The 20425-nt window shown below is 35.9% G+C and overlaps 1 protein-coding gene across 1 annotated transcript; it reads right to left on the bottom strand.

Moving 5' to 3' along the window:
- Positions 1-1749: 1749 nt before the first annotated feature.
- LOC123514540 (cation-independent mannose-6-phosphate receptor-like) lies at positions 1750-18909 on the bottom strand. Its single transcript, XM_045272463.1, has 4 exons — positions 17583-18909; positions 14615-14798; positions 12062-13860; positions 1750-7435 (listed from the first exon to the last, which is right to left on the bottom strand). Exons 1-4 carry the CDS (start codon positions 18654-18656, stop codon positions 6587-6589), a joined length of 3906 nt encoding a protein of 1301 aa, XP_045128398.1. The 5' UTR covers positions 18657-18909; the 3' UTR covers positions 1750-6586.
- Between the last annotated feature and the right edge of the window lie 1516 nt (positions 18910-20425).

The following is a 20425-nucleotide window of genomic DNA, read 5'->3' as shown; positions in this document are numbered from 1 at the left end:
CTCATGGTCTTTCTTCAATCTTCAACTGTCCAAGCCTTGTATTACCAGTGGCACATGAGGCCTTTTTTGCACATTAGCAGCTCTTTGTAACGGCTTCTTAAAAATTCTTTTCAGATGTCACTATAATGCTTGCGTAAGATACATTTGGTAAGAGATCTGCTTGCTTCATTAGATATTTATCTTGAGGGTACATTTGGATTTGGCATTACCTGCTTTTGTAAGGTTATATTTGACTTCTTTTTTTAAACCCCTCCAGATCTCCTCTCCTTTGGATGAAATTTTATGACTACATACCTTCTTAAAAATAAGAATGGTCAGCAGAGTTCTAACATCTGTAAGCTTAAAAATATAATTTTGTTATAACATTTGCTTAAACCAGAACCAAAGCCTTGGGTATATTGAGACTGTCTGGGGCTTATAATCCACTGCCAAGAGTCCTTAAATGTCTGTACAATACAGAAATTTCAAGTAAGACTGGTGGTTGTACAAATGCATGTATATGATAAATTACTTGATGTAGCTAAAGTATATTTTTGACATTGCAATTTTAATTTGATCTTCCACAATCTGGCATCAGGTTCAAAACAATCTCCATATGGCTTATCAGCTGATTCATCTTCCTTAGGATTCCAGATATCACAGTTCATCATCATGCTATACAGTCACTCAACCAACTCTGTCACATGCATACCACATCATCTAAAATTCTAGGGTGCTAATACCTTTCTTTATTTTTTATTTTCACTTATTTATTTATTCCCTCCTTCTCCCTTCTCTCTATTACATACTGCACAAAATCTCTTCTCTCCAGTGTTTGCCTCATCTCTGCCTCTGGGTCATGCTATGTCACATCATTCATAAATCCAATCCTATATTTTCTTTTTGTATTTGCATTATGAATCCTCAAAAGCAATTTCTCATAAGCTCCCCTGTTATTCACTTCCTTCTTACTCTGTATATTATATCTTTCCATGTCACATGTTATATGCATCTCCATCCTTTCTAAATTCACTGCCTTCCTCCTTCAGTCACTGAATTTAATGTACATATTTCTTTTGCAGAGAATTGAATTGCCCTCAAATTTTTCCTTGATACCTTTATTTTCAATTTTTGATATTTTAATTCTGAATTTATTATATGCCTCTTCATGCTGTTGTTTACTTCATTTAAAAAGTTTCTGTTTCTCTTGATTTCAAAACATTTGTTCCAGACTTGGCTAACTCTGCTAATCTTTTAGGGAACTGGCAATCAAGTGGGTCTTTTTTATTATATTTTTTTGTTGCCCTTGACTAGCTTCCCTTAAGTAGTAATCATTTGTTCGGTCACTCATCCTTTTCTTGTTCTTTTGATTTTTCTTTTTTCTAATATGCATTCATCTATGTATGCTTCATAAATATCTATAATTTCAAAATATTTTTTATATACATATTAATTCCCCTTCTCAAAATTCTGCCAAGAGATTCAGTTTTTATTCATACCAGAACTTGACATACAAATTTCTCCTACACTTCATTTGCACAATGTTATTATTATTATTATTGAAGCTTCCTGAATGCTCCACCAGCAAAAGTATCTCCCCTTTATACTTTTTTTTTTCTCTGGACTCAAGGCTATTGTCTAAATACTTCTTGACATCATTCTCTTACCTCTCTTCATATCTCACTGTTCATGACAAAATTATATATTATCTTATTCTCTTACCTCTTTTCAAACATCCGTGAATCAACAATTTAAAACTAATAAACCCAATCAAAATTGACCTTGTGTTTAATTAAATGGTATCAGCAACAGAATGAGTAAACTGTTAGTCACATGTTACAGAAAATTATAAGAAATAGCTAGGATTGACCATTGGTGGTAGACCTGCTGATGTCTGAATGTGGAACTAGAAAATTCTAACTTAAAATTAGTGCAGTAACTTTTAATTAATATCATACCGAGTTATAGTATAATGATATTAATCAAAATTATTTTTTAAATGGACATTACTCAAACAAAAGATACCTTTGAGAACAAAGATTAAAACACAACTTCAATTAAAAAAGGAAGAGAGAGAGAGAGAGAGAGAGAGAGAGAGAGAGAGAACTCCAGCAATATAATATACAGTATATGCAATTATGTGATTTCCTTGAAATTATTCTCTCGCCCTCTTTCTTTATTATTCCTATGTTTACCTATTGCAGCATATTTTGTGGTATATATGGTCTGTATATTGTACATATTCAAATAACAGAATAGTTTACATTAAATGAAGCTTTACATAATTCTCAAACATAATGGATAAACAATAAGCAATGGTGTATAATAGGTAAGTGGTGATAACATACATGCTGTATATATTTGAAATTAGGTCAGTACTTTGAGACCAATTTTAGATATAAGTGTATGAGATCAACTTTTATGTGAAAATTACATTTTAGTGATTGAAATCTATGTTACTGTAACTACCATAATATTGTACACAGACATCAATATTGCATCACAAGTTTTTGCCCATTACATTTTTGCCTTTGTTTGAGTCACATACTTTAAAACATTATTGAAACAGACAATGTAAATAACTTGTATAAACAGATGTCAGTAATATACTACTATCACCAACTGAATGCCTTAGATAAACAAATTGGTAGTATTTTGTTAAAATTTTAATGATTTCTGGGAAATGCAATCACATGCTCCTTCAAGAATCCAGTGATTATAGTGAAATCAATACATAAAGTATCACTCATGTATTATTTTTGTTTCCCAGTATTGTTTACAGATAAATATGGTTTAAAAATTCACATGTGTCACATGGGTTAAAACAACTGTGAAAAAACCTAAGCCAAGGTTTTGCAATAGATTGATTATTACTCGTACTTGAGTATATACAGTACATATTTACATGTGTGTTGGGGGGAGGGGGGTAATCTAACACAAGCTTCTGTGGATATCACTAGAGGCAAAAGTAAAGGTTATTGTAGGTGGAAAATATTCTATAGACATATGCATTTTGAGGTGTTGTTAAACCACTGGACAAAATTCAAGTCTGGCCGGCCAACTGATAAAAGAACTGGCCCTGGCAGATCTTCATGTCATATAAACACTATGTCCACATACTCCACCCTGCTAGAAATGCATGCCATTTCCAAGATTTTTCCTCAAAAATCATGTTCATTACCGTCTTGATTTGAAATTGTAAGTGATTGGCCCGCAATTAGCTGATTTACTGTATCTCACTCCTTCACCCTATGTGCCCAGGCAGGCAAGGCAAGGCTTATCATTATTTATTTATCTAATCTTATGACTTTATTTATTTAAGATTGAGCTTGTTAATTTATTCATCATTAATTACAGCCATGCTATCATTGTGTAATGTTTAGCAGTAAATCACCAGTCCATTAATAAAACTCATCTCAGCATACTGTAATACCTCTAAACATGTATACATGAAAGCTAAATGACTCACAATTTCACCACTGGACACCCTATGTCAATACACCCACCAAGATACCAGGCTGATCGTTCATTCAAATTTCATCTCATGGCTAAACGTCTGAAAATGTATAATTATGTGTATTGAGGTATCTACTTAGAATAACTTGTACCTTCACCTCTAGCAATAACCAAAGAAACTTGTTACAGTGTGTGTGTGTGTGTGTGTGTGTGTGTGTGTGTGTGTGTGTGTGTGTGTGTGTGTGCTATACAAAGTGAAATACATATTTTCTTTGGATGTTCACTCTGACAAACAGGAAACTGATGTAAACTTAATCTCTCATATGAGATAAGCAGCTGTTATGAAGCAGTATGCTAAGAGACATGGTGCTTTGTAGAAATTATATTTGTCATACATGATGTTTGTGCTCTCTGTTAATGAAGTTTAGCAATTTTCAAGTGACTGCTGGAACTAACCATTGTGTTTTAGTATAAAATCATCTTTCAGTGAGGTAAGGTAAATTTTGCTGGAATAATTTTACAACTTCTTCTATAAGAAGAAACCAGTCTAGAAAAATACATTCTTCCTTTAAGTTTTATGTTTTGAAAGGCCAATGTCCCAATCTTTATTCATGTTTCTTTGGGCACAGTCTCCATGTATATTTATCTCTTTCTAAGTTAGATTACAGTTACTCTGCTTTACACTCACTTATACAATATCTAGTTTTTGGTGCCTTTATAACTCACTATTGAGTCTGCAGGAAAAAAAAAAAAAAAAAAAAAAAAAAAACATGCTTTTCAATCTCTAATTTTCTCCTTTGATTTGATATTGAGCCATAATTTTGAAGTAAAAGTTGACTGCCTGTGCTATGTTGTTTCATGCATGTTGCTGCATACTAAGATCCAGATCATTTGCTATACAACAGAATCTTAAGTGTCATTCCTATTCTCTGATATTTTCTAGTTAGTATTATTACTATTTATTTATTTTTTACACAGGTATGGCCATAATTTGTGGAATAAACCCACGAACTACTTTGTCATGGTGTGGCATGTATCACATAGTTAGGTGAAGGAAACAGCCTTTACTTGTCTCCATTTGGATTATGCTAAAACTACTGCTCTTTTCCAATATGAAATCCCTGTAGCCTTTATATCTTATTTGTTTCCCTCTTTCTTCAGTATTCTTATGCATGTGGAACCATCCTTCCTTTATGCTACTTTCATTATTTTTCTCTTCCAGATTAGTTAACTGAAATTTTTTTTGAAAGACTAACATCTAAATTTCTATTATATTATTGATTCTACTATAATTTGGGGATATTCCCTCTTCATACTGATCTTACGTTAAAAATATCAAAATTAATTATATGTGTTTTTCATTACAGTATGCAACACAGGCTTGCATCTTTGTATATATTACCTTCATTGTTTTGTGCTCTAACAAACTTTATATGACAGGTTAATAATGATGTAAAAATCATTAATGACTCACCAGTTTTGTGAAGGATCTAATCTTGACCATTTTGGTAGTTTCTCCTGCCTGCTGCTAAATGTTTCTCTATGTTATTTTGTTAATATTCTGACTGAACTAAAATGCAAAGTATATACAATGATAGCTCTATTATTTCCTCTCATGAAATAGAAAATTCATTAACAGTAAAGCACAAAATAATTGGATTGAAAAGAAAATAGTGTGTATGCCATCACATTTTTCTTGGCATATTACTTCATGGTAGTAGTATATAAGCTTAGCACTAATTAGCATCTCAGTATCAGATGATCTTTTAATCCTCCAAACAGACAGTCAAGAAATTCACATAACATTTTCATATACAGAATTACAAAATGAATGTTTGCATATACACGTGTAACACAAAAAATTTAAATCATAAAGATGTCAACAAAAAATGTGTTAAAATATCACCGGAAGGTATTTGATTTTTTCTTCTATTTATTCAGTTTTCTTGACTTACACTTTGTATGAAGAGGAAGGCCACTTCAAAATGAAAATGGAAACAACAGATTATTACATTATATTTACTTAATACTGATGCTTCAAGTTCCTTTCAAGAACCAGATTTAGTTATTCACTAAACAAACATATCAAGTGAATGTGAAATGGATTAAAAGGAACATCTCTTGGAATGTATCTAATTCTAAATTGACGTGTGTGTGTGTGTGTGTGTGTGTGTGTGATCATTTAAGTTATTTATCAAATAGTGAAAACTGTAATCACAGCATACATTTCCAAGTATGATGTTGACAGTTATAGTCACAACACTTGAGAAATGGCACAACATTAAATGAAACTAATTTTAGCAACATTTTTTTCTGAACATTATCACTTGCCATTAGGCTATGCAAGTTCACAGCTGAAAACTGGCTGCACTGAATGGTTATAAGGATAAGTCAGATACCACATCATATGACCTAATGGCATCTTTTTTTCTATTAGATATGGATATTGAATCAAGGTCTTCTTGCCTGTAAGCCTATCACATAACTGTACACCACTCTAACAGATCTACAAGATGTAAAGTGTGAAGAAAATAGTTTTTAAAAAATCTAGTTTCACACCTGAAATTGCAGATGATTTAGTTGTTACAATACTTCTACATACTCTGCATACCAAAATTTATATTGCAAACTCCATAAATTAATTACATATAAATTAGTAAAACATTACTTTTGATATGACTAGTAGTGTACAGAATTCCCTTGAAAACAACAGAATAAGTGTTCAGCTCACCATATATTTAGAAATACAATTTTATAGTAAGCATGATCTCCAGGTTTATCAATCAATCTAGTTATTTACAAAGATGTATAAGTATCTAATAATACTGGATATAATTCCTTGAGAATTATCTAAATATTTGTCTTTGCTGAGCCCAATAAGATATTTTCACAAAGTTGTTCCAATTAAATTAGCTAGATAAAGTACCATTCTTTTGGGAAAATAAAATTAAATAAAAAAAATAAAAATTAATTTCACTGCATCTGAATAAGTGTAACTTATATAACATTGAAATACAATAATATCACCAAACACAGCAACTCCAATTATCACTTCATACAAAAACTAAGTGTAATAACAAACTGCACACCATTACACTACTTTGGTCATTGCAAATGACTAGCATACCAAGGAATATGACTGCTAGAATATCTACACTCTGAGCATGTCATCATCACTGTCATCTCTCCTGAAAATCCTAATTGAATTTGTTTCTCCTAATAAGGTGGAATTTTCAATTTGGGACTGACGGGCATGACCATACCCATGAATTCCAAACAGTCTACGAGTGGCAGCCACAATACGATTCCCATGCCGTGATTTGATAAGGACTAAAGCCACCACAAGCACCAAACCACACACAACCAAAATAGTTCCAATGACAGCAGTTACACTAGAGTGGGTTGTAGTAGTGTTGTCTGTAAGTGAATCTTTGGAAGAGATATTCTGTCCTGCAGTGCTATTTGATGAAGATGTGCTTGTAGGTGTGTCTTCTGTAGCATAAATACCTTCAATACACGTCACATTTGTTTTCCAGTTAAAAATGGCTTGACATTCCAGAGATTCCATCAGATCATCAGGAACTGGCACACCGAAACCTGCACTCATTTCACATTCAAAGTATACAGTAGTGGTTTTATGCCCAGAAATAGATCCAACACACTGACTACCACCAAAATACTTAAGTATGAGTTGACCATGATACCAGTAAAGTTCGGACTTGTTGCTCAAGCCATAACTATTGCCATCAGAAGAGCAGCTACCTGAATTGTTGCATGCTGTACCACAAACATTTACAGTGAAAGTTTTGCTTCCAAACTGCACATGATACCCTTCAGGGCGATACAAAGGTTTCAGATCAATGTTTGCTTTAGCTTGATCATATCTGATTTGACACTGTGGACCAGAATCTTCTTCCTTGAACAATATATCGCATGCCACTGATGTGCGCCACTCAAACTGGTACTGACAGTCATGTGTCATCTTGAACACTGGCTTTCCCTGCAAAATGGTAAATCATAATTATCTATCTATCTATCTATCTATCTATCTATATATATATATATATATATATATATATATATATATATATATATATATATACACACACACACAGTAATACCTTGAGATACGAACGCCCATCATATGATTTTTTTTTTATATACGACGAAAAATTTCATATAATTTACACTTTGAAATACAAAGATATTTTTAAGATACGAATAGCCATCAGTAGGTGGCGCAGCGATCGCTCGGCTACCCGCATCCACCCAAACATTCAGCCCGCGTTGTGTATCATTTTCATTCCTTTGTGCATGTATGTGTCTGTGCTCTTCAGCAGTGTGTTTTGTGAACTCAAGACCGCGTGATCATTGGTCCCAAAAGTAAAAGTTTGGCGAGAAACACAAAATAGCCTGTATTCACATACTGATTACACTTCAAAATTCAATAAATGAGTGAGTACAAATGATGTTCAGCCCACAAGCTACTCTTCCTCTTTGCAATGCAAAGAACCAGAAGTCTCTAGATTTCATGGTTACCAAAATATCACAGGTTAAATGAGGTGGTATCATTGGTGTTTGTGGCTTTGCATCCAATTGGGTTTAGCGGCCTTGGCTAGAGCGATAGAAAATGGGCCCCTTGTATCTCTCTCTCTCTCTCCTGTTGCCTGTTCTGATACCACTCTCATTCAAAAGTTGTCTCCCTGTAACATGGCGAGAGACCCGAGGTATAGAAGTAAGGTGCGCGGGAGAGGTGGCAAAATCAGACACAGTGAAATCACTCGCTCCCACAATCCATCATTGGTGACATAGTGACGTAGAGCATATGTTTACTCCTGATGAGTGTTGCCAGGTCACAAGCAAAGAAAACAGGAAGAAAATAGCCAAAATATAGCCGTAAAAAAGCCTAAACGTCTATCGACGTGTCCCGAGTTTTGCGAGTTAAGTTGTTATTTTGGGCAATATAGTTGATTTATATCATGCATACAATAAACATTGTACTTATCTTATATTAAATCTATATTTGGTTGGTATTTAAAGCAAGTTAATTTTTTGGGGGTAAATTCATATCACAACAATGAATTAATTCTATTTCCATTAATTTCTATGGGAAAATTTTATTTGATATACGATTTTTTTTTATATACAACGATCGTCATGGAACGAATTTAATTCGTATGTCAAGGTACCACTATATATATATATATATATATATATATATATATATATATATATATATATATATATATATATATATATATATATATATATATACACACACACACACACACACACACACACACACACACAAGATATCATGATAGAAAGTTGAGGTTGGGAAGATGCTTCAAGGGCATGAAAAAATTTAGCTTTCCACAAAGAAGTATAGCAACATGGAATAGCCTGAGTGAAGATGTAATGTCAGCAAGGAGTCTGCATAGCTTTAAAGAAAAGTTGGACAAACATAGATGTGGAGATGGGACCACACGAGCGTAATGCCCAAGCCCTGTAAAACTACAACTAGGTAAAAAGTAAAGAGTAAAGAGAGAGAGGGATGGATTGACTGCATTTATTTAGATTTAAAAAAGGCGTTTGATAGAGTGCCACATGAAAGATTAATATGGAAGCTAGAGGAGAAGGGTGGCTTAAAAGGAAGCACATTGAGATGGATGGAAAATTACTTGAGGGGGAGAGAAATAAGGACAATAGTTAAAGATATGAAGTCCAAGTGGAGAGCAGTAGACAGCGGAGTGCCACAGGGGTCAGTATTGGCGCCAATACTTTTTCTCATATATATAAACGACATGCCAGAGGGAGTGAACAGCTACATAAATCTGTTTGCGGACGATGCGAAACTGTGCAGTCATAAAACAAAAAGAGGATTGTGAAATACTGCAGGAAGACTTAAACAAGATCTGGAAATGGAGTAAAAAATGGGAGATGGAATTCAATGTGGACAAAAGCCATGTCATGGAAATGGGAAAAAGTGAAAGACGACCAGTGGGAATCTATAAGATGGGAGATGGAGTAGAACTAGAAAAGTAAAAAGGAAAAGGACTTGGGAGTGACGATGGAAGAAAACAATCAACCAGTAAGCCATATTGATAGAATTTTCAGAGACATATAATTTGCTAAGGAATATTGGATTAGCATTTCACTACATGGACAAAGAAATGATGAAGAAATTGATAAGTACTAAAATAAGACCCAGATTGGAATATGCAGGAGTTGTGTGGACCCCATAAAAGAAACACATAAGAAATTGGAGACTACAAAAATGGCTACAAGAATGGTTCCAGAATTTAAAGGGATGACATATGACGAGAGACTAAAAGCTATGGATCTACCAACCCTGGAACAGAGAGAGAGAGAGAGGTGATCTGATACGAGTTTATAAATTGATTAACAGAATGGATCAAGTGGATAATGAGAAACTAATCCAGAGAGAAGAATATGACATTAGAAGCACAAGATTGCATAGTAAGAAACTGAGGAAGGGAAGATTTCTGAGAGATGTTAAAAAATATAGTTTCCCGCAAAGATTTGTTGAGATTTGGAACAGTCTGAGTGAGGAAGTGATGTCAGCAACGAGTGTACATAGTTTTAAAGAAAAATTGGATAAGTGTAGATATGGAGACGGGGCCACACGAGCATAAAGCCCAGGCCCTGTAAAACTACAACTAGGTAAACACACACACACACACACACACACACACACACACACACACACACAGCACGGTAGCTCAGTGGTACACAGCCCGGTAGCTCAGTGGTTAGAGCGCTGGCTTCACAAGCCAGATGACCGGGGTTCGATTCCCCGGCCGGGTGGAGATATTTGGGTGTGTCTCCTTTCACGTGTAGCCCCTGTTCACCTAGCAGTGAGTAGGTACGGGATGTAAATCGAGGAGTTGTGACCTTGTTGTCCCGGTGTGTGGTGTGTGCCTGGTCTCAGACCTATCCCAAGATCGGAAATAATGAGCTCTGAGCTCGTTCCGTAGGGTAACGTCTGGCTGTCTCGTCAAAGACTGCAGCAGATCAAACAGTGAATTCCACACACACACACACACACACACACACACACACACACACACACACACACACACACACACACACACACACACTATGGATCTACCAACTCTGGAACAGAGAAGGGAGAGAGGGGATCTGATACAAGTTTATAAGTTGATCAACGGAATGGACCAAGTGGATAATGAGAAACTGCTCCCGAGAGAAGAATATGACATAGTAAAAAGCTGAGGAAAGGAAGATGTCTAAGAGATATTAAAAAATACAGTTTCCTGCAAAGATGTGTTGAGACGTGGAACAGTCTGAGTGAAGAAGTGGTGACAGCAACGAGTGTGCATAGTTTTAAAGAAAAATTGGATAAGTGTAGATATGGAGACAGGGCCACACGAGCGTAAAAGCCCAGGCCCTGTAAAACTCCAACCAGGTAAATACAACTTGGTAAACACACACACACACACACACACACACACACACACACACACACACACACACACACACTTCATGTATTTATTATTCTTATAATGTAACAAAGCATTTCTGAATTTTGTGGTAATTTAGTAACTGCATGCAAGATATATCAGGTGCTCACAAATAAACAAACAAACACACCAAAAAATATTCTGCCAGAGAGAGAGAGAGAGAGAGAGAGAGAGAGAGAGAGAGAGAGAGAGAGAGAGAGAGAGAGAGAGAGAGAGAGAGAGAGAGAGAGAGAGAGAGAGAATATGGGAATAATTGACAAGGAAAAAAAAAAAAAACTAGATAAAGTATATAAGCAATTGTAATGATTATGAAATAATCTGTATTCTAGTAGAAAGACTAAGAAAAGTGAAAACATTAAAAATATAGTGAATGCTATGGAAATTATGTAGGAAGACGAAAGTGGAGATGGTTAAATTGCCTAAAAGAGGCCTAACATGTATATAGTGTAGTTATTAAACATTTCTACAGATGTATATAGTATATGAAGCTAAATGTGCAGAAAGTTATGCAAAAAGTAAGACAGATTAGTTGTTAATAATAATAATAATAAAAATTCATGTAAACACCAAGTTGTGTAAATTGCTAAAAATAAACATGTATGTATATATAACTAAAAACAAGACTAATACACACAGAAAGACATTAGATTAAAAGTAAAATATGTGATTATGAAACAAGCATAAGAGAGAGAGAGAGAGAGAGAGAGAGAGAGAGAGAGAGAGAGAGAGAGAGAGAGAGAGAGAGAGAGAGAGAGAAATGGAACAAATAAATCATAAAACACAAGGAGAAAGAAAATGATACTATGAATAAGAAATTAAGAGATAAAAATGAGACAGGCCCATTAATATTCAAACATTATCTACTCTTTCCTGAATAGTAATGGGCTCTGAAATAATGGACAAAATTCTGCCTATCTATCTTATCTATTCATACAAACAAATGCGCTAAAATAAATCATTTGGTTGGATGCCATATCTATTACTGTCAGCCACTGCTCAAATTCCATGCAGTTTAGTAGTCAAAAGTGATATATTAACTGTACTGTGACACTTAAAATTATAAAATTATCATCTGAACAACAAAGGAACACTTAATCTTTGAAAGTATTAATCATACTAACCTTGCCTGCACTTGGATCACATATGAAGTGTATCATTGAAGATAGATTGTAGTCAGGTTCAGTGGTACACTTGGCTCCATGTGTGTACATAATATTGGCACCATTGTTGTTAGATACTGGCATTGTATTGGGATGGCCAAGGCTGAGAGGATTGTTTCCATGTAGACCTGGTTTGAAAAGACACACAGCAGATCCTGGCCGACAGTTAAGACCAACAATGGGATTCAATGGTCTACATACATTGAGGTAAAATTTTTCCTTGGGATTTTCCGGGTTGACAGTTTCATAATTGTCAGTTGACTTGATGAGTGGAGAGAGATCAATACGGTGGGTCCAGGTATCCACAAAGCATGGTATCCTCTTTTCACAAGCTAATTCAGTGTACCAAGTAATGAAGTACATACAGAAGTAATTATCATCAAAGACCAAGACAGGACCTTCTGTCACATTTTCAGCACCACACACAAAAGTGATAATGGTGGAGCGTTTTATATTACTATGGCATTGCTCTCCCCCAGTGTAGTGTAGAGAGAGGTGCTCAGGAAGGTAGTAAAGATTAGCATTTGCCTGACCAGCACTAACACCATTGCTACAGATACCAACACCTTCTCCTGGACATTCTGGATTATTTAAAGCTCCACAGACATTAAGAGTCAATGTGGCATTTTGGCTGTCCTTGATTTCAAAGTCAGTTTTTTGTTTTAAAGAACTGAGATCAAAAACATAACCACTGGGGCTTTTGACAGCACAGTCTTTTCCAACCAGAGGCATACTGTTATTTTTCATGGATATTGGGCAAGCTGCTGCACTTTTAATCTCAAAATAATAAGTACAGTTTTCTTTACCAATCAACTGTGGGATAGGGTAGGTTTCATCTTCATCACATTTTAACTCGATGACAGTTTGGTATAACTGTTCATGCCCAACACATTGGTCACCTCCTGAATATTTTATCATGAGTCTTCCATCTTCAAGATAGAGTCCACTTTGCACCTCTCCAATATTTACAGAATCGTTGTGGTGAGTGCGATCTACAATGCATGCCCCTGCTCTGTATGCACACCTGCTGCCTTTTTGGTGCACCACAGACCTGCACACATTCAGTACAAACTTTTTATCATCTGCTGTATAGTATTCAAGGTTTGAGGAAGATGAAGACAATTCTTGAAGGTTGTACATCGTTCCATCTGCAGTGTACAGAGTGCAGTCAACAACATGGAATGAGGGACAGGAAAACTTTGTTTTCCAGAAAAACTTGTTTGAACATCCACTTTCTCTCAAATATTTGGGGCCATCTCTGCCACTTATTTCATGGTCACAGAGAAAGATTATCTGTGAGGATCTAGAGACATTACCCTGGCAACCACTTGTTCCATTTGTGTATTCTACAATTAAAGTTCCATCATTGAAGGTTACTTGAGTTGTATAAAGTCCTGCACTAAACTGTTGACCATTAGTGATCTGACATACTCCTGAGGTACCATTTTGACCCTCACAGGAAGATACTAGTGGACCACACACGTTGATGAAAAACTCATCTCCCTCACCAATCACTCTATAATCTTTGTGAATATTTCTTAATGGATTGAGGTCATAGACATTACCATATAGAGGATCTTTAACTTGGCAATCATTCCCATTCTTTAAGTGGCGTGGACATGCCACTGGGGTCAGCCAATCAAAAACATGCTCACAAGTTTCAGTTTCTTTCACTAGGACTGGACCATGTTCATTATGGCTACAAATCAGGTTGATTCTGGTGGAGTAGCTATGCTGGCCTCCCTTACAAGGTTCACCTCCTGTAAGAGATGATAACATATATTAATGAAAGTACATCAAAATAAGCAGCAGCAGCAGCAGCAACATGCCTGCTCTACTGTTGTCCTTTATTTCATCTATGATAATGCTCCAATGAATTAGTACTTTCAAATGCTAACAGTGCCTATATCTTGAAAACCAAGGGATATGAATGGTCTTTAACAACAAACTATAATGTGTCAGTCAGTGGAAAGCATTTCAACCATATGTGACCTTAAGACCAGTTCATAATGGTCAAATTTCAACATACAACTGCTAGCAACAGTCAATGGATCTGGACATCAATCAATATCCTGCATGGTGAGTAATGTCACCAACTTAGCAAGGCTGTTGTGATACTATGTCAAACTCATCCAAAGCAGATACTGTATTTTCACAAACCTCAAAACGAAACAAATTTTTTGGCACTATCATTTGATATTTAAGAAAAATTTTCAAACTTCTGCTTCACATAAGCATCTATCTTGTGGGTAAAAAAAAAAAAAAAAAAAAAAAAAAAAAAAAATCTTACCCACAACATAGATTATTTGAATGTAAGTAATAGTGGAAAACAGAGAAAAAATAAAGGGTGTGTCCTGCACAAAATCAACCAACCTCCAGCTGTGCTTTTCTGCTATCCACCTCGGGGCCTTCAATTCAAATTTTCATACAGATACAAAATCAAAACAGTTCAAAACCTAGTATTATAAATATTATTGTGCAATAATAATAGACAACTATTTCCAATCTCCTTACCATTGTAGATGACAGTGATGGAGTGGTCTTTGGTGTTGATTGTTGGTTCAGAGTTCAGGAGGCCTAGATTATAAGCAGAATGTTCACTTACTCCAGCCATGCATGCCCCAAGAACACCTGAAGGACATGTGTACTGCCTACCAGGGTTTACTGGTCCACATATATTGAGGAAGTACAAAATCTCCTGTGAAAAATTAAGCCACTGTCAGTATTATGACACTCAACCTGAAAATTAATACAGTCAGGTTAACAATAACAATACTAAAGAATACTGTGCTGGAAACAATCTAGAACTATAATTTTTGTTTATAGCTTGCCTTTTAATAGTTATGTTACAGTTAAAACCAAAAAAGCAGTTCTAACTGGTTGAATGAGAACCAATGTACAGTATATTAGACATAACAAATAGCAAAATGTCAAAATAGAAAAAAAAAAAAACTGCTTTTAGCTGAACTCTTAAGACAAATCCAGCTTCACCAAAAGTTTTGTGTACAACATATACTTAATGAAGAGAGAGAGAGAGAGAGAGAGAGAGAGAGAGAGAGAGAGAGAGAGAGAGAGAGAGAGAGAGAAAAGGGGGGGACAGGATTATTTATTTTTGCAAGGACTACTGCTGTGACATTCTTAATTAATATATAACAATATATTTCTTGCACCAGTATGTATTGGTCACACAAAGTTTTATACAACTTCTAAAGAAATCTTGACCTTCCCACATTTCACAAAGCAGCACCTCTCAACAGTAATTTTCTTTACCTTCAGTGATATCAATTAAGGTCAAGAATGACTATTTATAAACATCAAACTCAGACTGACTATACAATTTCATGACAACACCATCTTTAGTTCATAATTTATAAATTCTATCCTCACCTCTACTACTTCTTATGCCTTTTCTACACTACATCCAAGTGGATTAATTATAAGACCAAGGTACTGCTGATCTTATCAGGTGGATAAGATTATCATGATGCAGATATGGAGATACTTTAGGTGGGCAGGTCAGAGAATTCCCTACCAGGCAGCATTGTAACTTCCATCCCAACTAAGGAACAGTAGCGTGAGGTCCACAAGGTCTCCAGAGTAGCATACTCTTGCTATGTTGTGAATTAATTTCCATACATCAATCATTGTTACTATTATAAAATTTTATACAGTTACAACATTATATCATAGCCTTGTTTTACCACAAACAAATATTTCATGATTATTTCAAGCCTATGAATGACATATTGTATATCTTTGTTAAGGTTCAACTGACAATACAGCTGCACAGGGAATTTCTACATCTGTTCCACCTAAAGTATCTTGATATTTGCATCACACTATAGAAATAATACATTAGTTTCATAAAGTGTGACACACATTATCTATTATAGCATCTAATTATAACTGAGGTGTTTGGCAAGTATATACTTTAATAGAACATGAAGTTCTTTCAAACAGAGCATTTGTTGAAAACAGTTTTCAAAGAAATTTCTATACTAAGTTGGGTATAAAATTATACCAGCCTCCTTTGGTTCAATTAGTTCAGCCTAAGTAATAGTACATAGTTATGAAGTACAATATATGTGACTTAAGGTTATGACTGGTTTAGACTAATAACTAATATATATAATAACTATAACTAATTTCAACCTTTAACTGCAATACAAAGTAGCCGTGCATGTGAAAGTAATCAAAATCAACATGCAAACAAGTAGCCTTTTTAAGACTCTTTATTTGTGATTCATAATGCCAACACCATAATGTTTTTGATATCATTTAAAGAAAGGCAGATCTAACTTCATTTTGTAGAGGCGGGGAGGCAAGGCTGCTGATTAAGTTACGTTAGTGTCCTTAAGGGGGATCCAGGGATGTCTTTGGGGTTGGCAATACAATAATAGGTTAAGTTATATTATGTTAGAAAGTTCTAGTTTTTTAAAATATGGCATCTTATCCTTTAACTTTTCCACAAGAGACTGGCTTCAAAAGGTGATCATAGTGTAGCAGGTGGTATAGGTCTGTTAAATATATATATATATATATATATATATATATATATATATATATATATATATATATATATATATATATATATATATATATATATTTATTTATTTATTATTTTTTTTTTTACAGTATTTTACAGATCTTCTGGAAGAGGCACCTATGCCTAAGTACTGATGACGAGGTCGCTGTGCGACTGATACAGGATAACCTAGATGGGCCCTGGTGGCCCTTTGTTATCCTATTATTTATGTTATGTTATGTTATGCCTGTACATCCAGCTCTGAACTTTCCCCTGAATTCATGTGTGTACTGGTGGCAGAAGCACTGATAAATATATTTTTATCATACTGAATGTTTGATTTTTTTTAATAAAATCCTTATTGCTCCAAGCTTTGTCTAGATTAATTTCAAACTTATAGACTGACTCATTTACATTATTCAAAAAATGGTGTGCTCCTCCTTAAACTTTTGCATATTAAAAAATTTCTCTTCTGATCAGTGTGTCCATCACCTATTGCCAACTCAGACCATTCACCATCACTGACTCAGCCCACTTGGCAAATCTACTTGAACCATTTTTTGGATACGTGTATGAAATAATAAATCTATAAACATTTCTTACATTGATAATATAATAATAATAATAATAATAATAATAATAATAATAATAATAATAATAATAATAGTAGTAATAATAATCATAATTTTTATTATCATAATGATAACAATTACTATTAGGACATACAGTGGTCCATACAATGGTTGAGTTGACAATAGGCTAAGTTATCCTGTAACCTGATTTGCCCATCCTAAGAAAACCCTTTTTCACCACAATGTCCCCAAGCTTGTTTAATAAAATACATATGGAACTACTATTTGTAAGATATACTTTACTAAGTTCATCTAATTCACAGTTTCTATTGTAATGGAGCTGTTATTTCAAAAAATATGACTGAACTATAAATATAAATCCCACCTGGTCATCATCAGTCGACTGAAGCACCTCCCAGTTACCTTGCGCCCTGTGGAGAGGCCGCAAGTCATACACACTGCCATCATTGCCCTCCAGCACACAGCTTGGATAAGGAGATGGAGGGCATACTGCAGATGTTCGTACACCAAAGGACATAATCGTGTCATTCTGTGATATATAGTCGACTTCGGTCTTGGCAGTACCACGGTCACATCTAAACATAACTTCCACATTCTTTCCCTGCTCAGATGCTTGGTAGGTCAGAATAAGGGTCTCGTGTTCTTCCCACCTAACATTCATGCCTTGCGTGGTGGCCATGACCTCAGGATTTCTGCCCTCCGGGTGGTGACACAGAGCCACACCTTTGCCATTGCAAGACCCATTCAAAACAGGACCACAGATGTTGATCTCATACTCTGCATTGGGTTGAACAGAGGATGCTGAGAAAAATGTTTCAGCACGCAAGGTTTGTAAGTGTAACTTGTGGGCAGAGGAAGGAAACTGTATGGAGCATGGGGTGTCAGTGACCACATCCAAACGGCGTGGACAAGCAGCCTGTGTCATCCAACCAAATTGGATCTGGCACCTGGTGAAGCTCATAAGTACTGGACCAGTCTCTTCCTCCTGGCTACATATGAAGTTGATGCTGGTACGATACCCGATTCCTGCTTCAGGACATGAATTCCCACCATCCATCACATACTCCACCATTTGTCCGTGAAATCTGAATAGACTATTGTTGGTCAGAGTAGGTAACGTCTGGATCACTCGCCCAGCGTTAGGCACAGTGATTGTAGTGGTGTTTTCACTAGATACTTCACCGATACACACAGCAGTATAATTACCAGAACAGCCACTTGGGGCATTCCTGAGAGGATGGCACACACTTAGATAAATCACAGTGTCATTGCCATAAGCATTAATCACTTTCACTTGATAGTGGTCCACGGTGGCCAGACTGCTCAAGTCGTATTCCCGTTGTTCCACCACCAATGTGCAAGGAAATTCATTGCTCAACGTGGTGGATATCACCACAGCGAGGAAAAATGTGCCAGACAACAACCTTAGCCGGGCCATGTCTGCAGCCTTCAGATGTTTGAACAAGGAGTAAGGCCGAGTGACGAGGCTGCTGGCTGGGTCAGCGAGAACCTGTCACATGACTATTAGTCAGCATCGCATCATTACAACACACCCTAGTCAAATGTGATTTTATAATAAGTCATAAGCCTTTAATGACAACTGATTCGATAAATCTATCAGGTATATATGTGGTGTTAATGCGGAAGAATATTTTCTCCAAAACACCACCACCGCTTCCTTGTTTTGTGTGCATGTCAACGGGTTACCAATTATATTTTGGGAAATGAAAAAAATATATATACACAAATTTTAAGCTAATCTACATACATTTGAACTACAAAATTATAGCAATTGAAATACAATTTTTTTGCGTTTCCCCTATCACCATCCACTATGATCATTATTACGTAGATTGTGTGAGTGTCCTACCTGCGTACTTACCTACCTACCGTACCTTAGACCATAATGTTCCGGATATCAAATATTCAATAACATTTCAGGAATTCTGTGAAAAAATAGTAAGTCGAAATGTTCACTGCTGTGAGTATTCAAATGTCTGTGTTAATCGAAAAATCGAAAAATATAATACATAGAAAAAAAAAGTGCTTTCACTGCTTTGCTCACACACCCCATAAAAAGAAACACATAAGGAAATTGGAGAGACTACAAAAAATGGCTACAAGAATGGTTCCAGAATTTAAAGAGATGACATATGAGGAGAGACTAAAAGCTATGGATCTACCAACCCTGGAACAGAGGAGAGAGAGAGAGGGGATCTGATACAAGTTTATAAATTGATTAACGGAATGGATCAAGTGGATAATGAGAAACTAATCCTGAGAGAAGAATATGACATTAGAAGCACAAGATCGTATAGTAAGAAACTGAGGAAGGGAAGATGTCTGAAAGATGTTAAAAAATTTAGTTTCCCGCAAAGATGTGTTGAGACTTGAAACAATTTGAGTGAGGAAGTGGTGTCAGCAAAGAGTGTACATAGTTTAAAAGAAAAATCGGATAAGTGTAGATATGGAGACGGGGCCACACGAGCATAAAGCCCCATGCCCTGTAAAACTACAACTAGGTAAATACACAGTGTAGTGGTTAGCATGCTCGACTCACACTCGAGAGGGTCCAGGTTCGAGTCCCGGAGGCGGCGAGGCAAATGGGCAAGCCTCTTAATGTGTGGCCCCTGTTCACCTAGCAGTAAATAGGTACGGGATGTAACTAGAGGGGTTGTGGCCTCGCTTTCCCGGTGTGTGGAGTGTGTTGTGGTCTCAGTCCTAATGGGGAAGACTGGCTGGGTGACCAGCAGACGACCGTGGTGAATTACACATTACAGAGACTCCATGCACAACATATCAGTGGCTTAGTAGTACTTAGTAGTACTCTACCACTTAATATGTACATACGTACCCCGTTTTCTTCTAAGGCAATAATAGTCAGCCGTGGTCACAGTACTTTCAGCTTTATGCGTCACTTATAGCTGTCCCATTCCCTTGCCTCTCGTGGGGTGTTTGGTTGTATAAAAGGGCGATAATATATGTTTCAACGACATATCACGTACAGTTCCCATGCAAAGTTGTAGCTGATGACAGGGTCCACCATTGTGCCCCTTCACCTCCCATGTGGAGATGATTTCGCCAAAACCTTCACAAATATTAAAACAAAAAGTCCCACGAAAAACCCGTCTATCATCTGTTAACCTGTGAGGTCACTTTCCTATACTTCTTGACCACGATTTCATCTCTCCCGGGTCCGCGCTAGTC

This window comes from Portunus trituberculatus, chromosome 38, assembly GCF_017591435.1.
Source record: "Portunus trituberculatus isolate SZX2019 chromosome 38, ASM1759143v1, whole genome shotgun sequence".
In the NCBI taxonomy this organism is placed as follows: Eukaryota; Metazoa; Arthropoda; class Malacostraca; order Decapoda; family Portunidae; genus Portunus; species Portunus trituberculatus.
Note: the sequence above shows the minus strand (reverse complement) of the source record. Positions and strands in the feature narration are given on the sequence as shown.

Coding starts and splice junctions, on each gene's coding strand:
- LOC123514540 (XM_045272463.1), bottom strand. CDS start 18,656: ATGGCCCGGCTAAGGTTGTTGTCTGGCACATTTTTCCTCGCTGTGGTG. Junction 13,861..14,614: donor CATCACTGTCATCTACAATG/GTAAGGAGATTG, acceptor CATCTCTTACAG/GAGGTGAACCTTGTAAGGGA. Junction 7,436..12,061: donor GTGATCCAAGTGCAGGCAAG/GTTAGTATGATT, acceptor ACCATTTTGCAG/GGAAAGCCAGTGTTCAAGAT.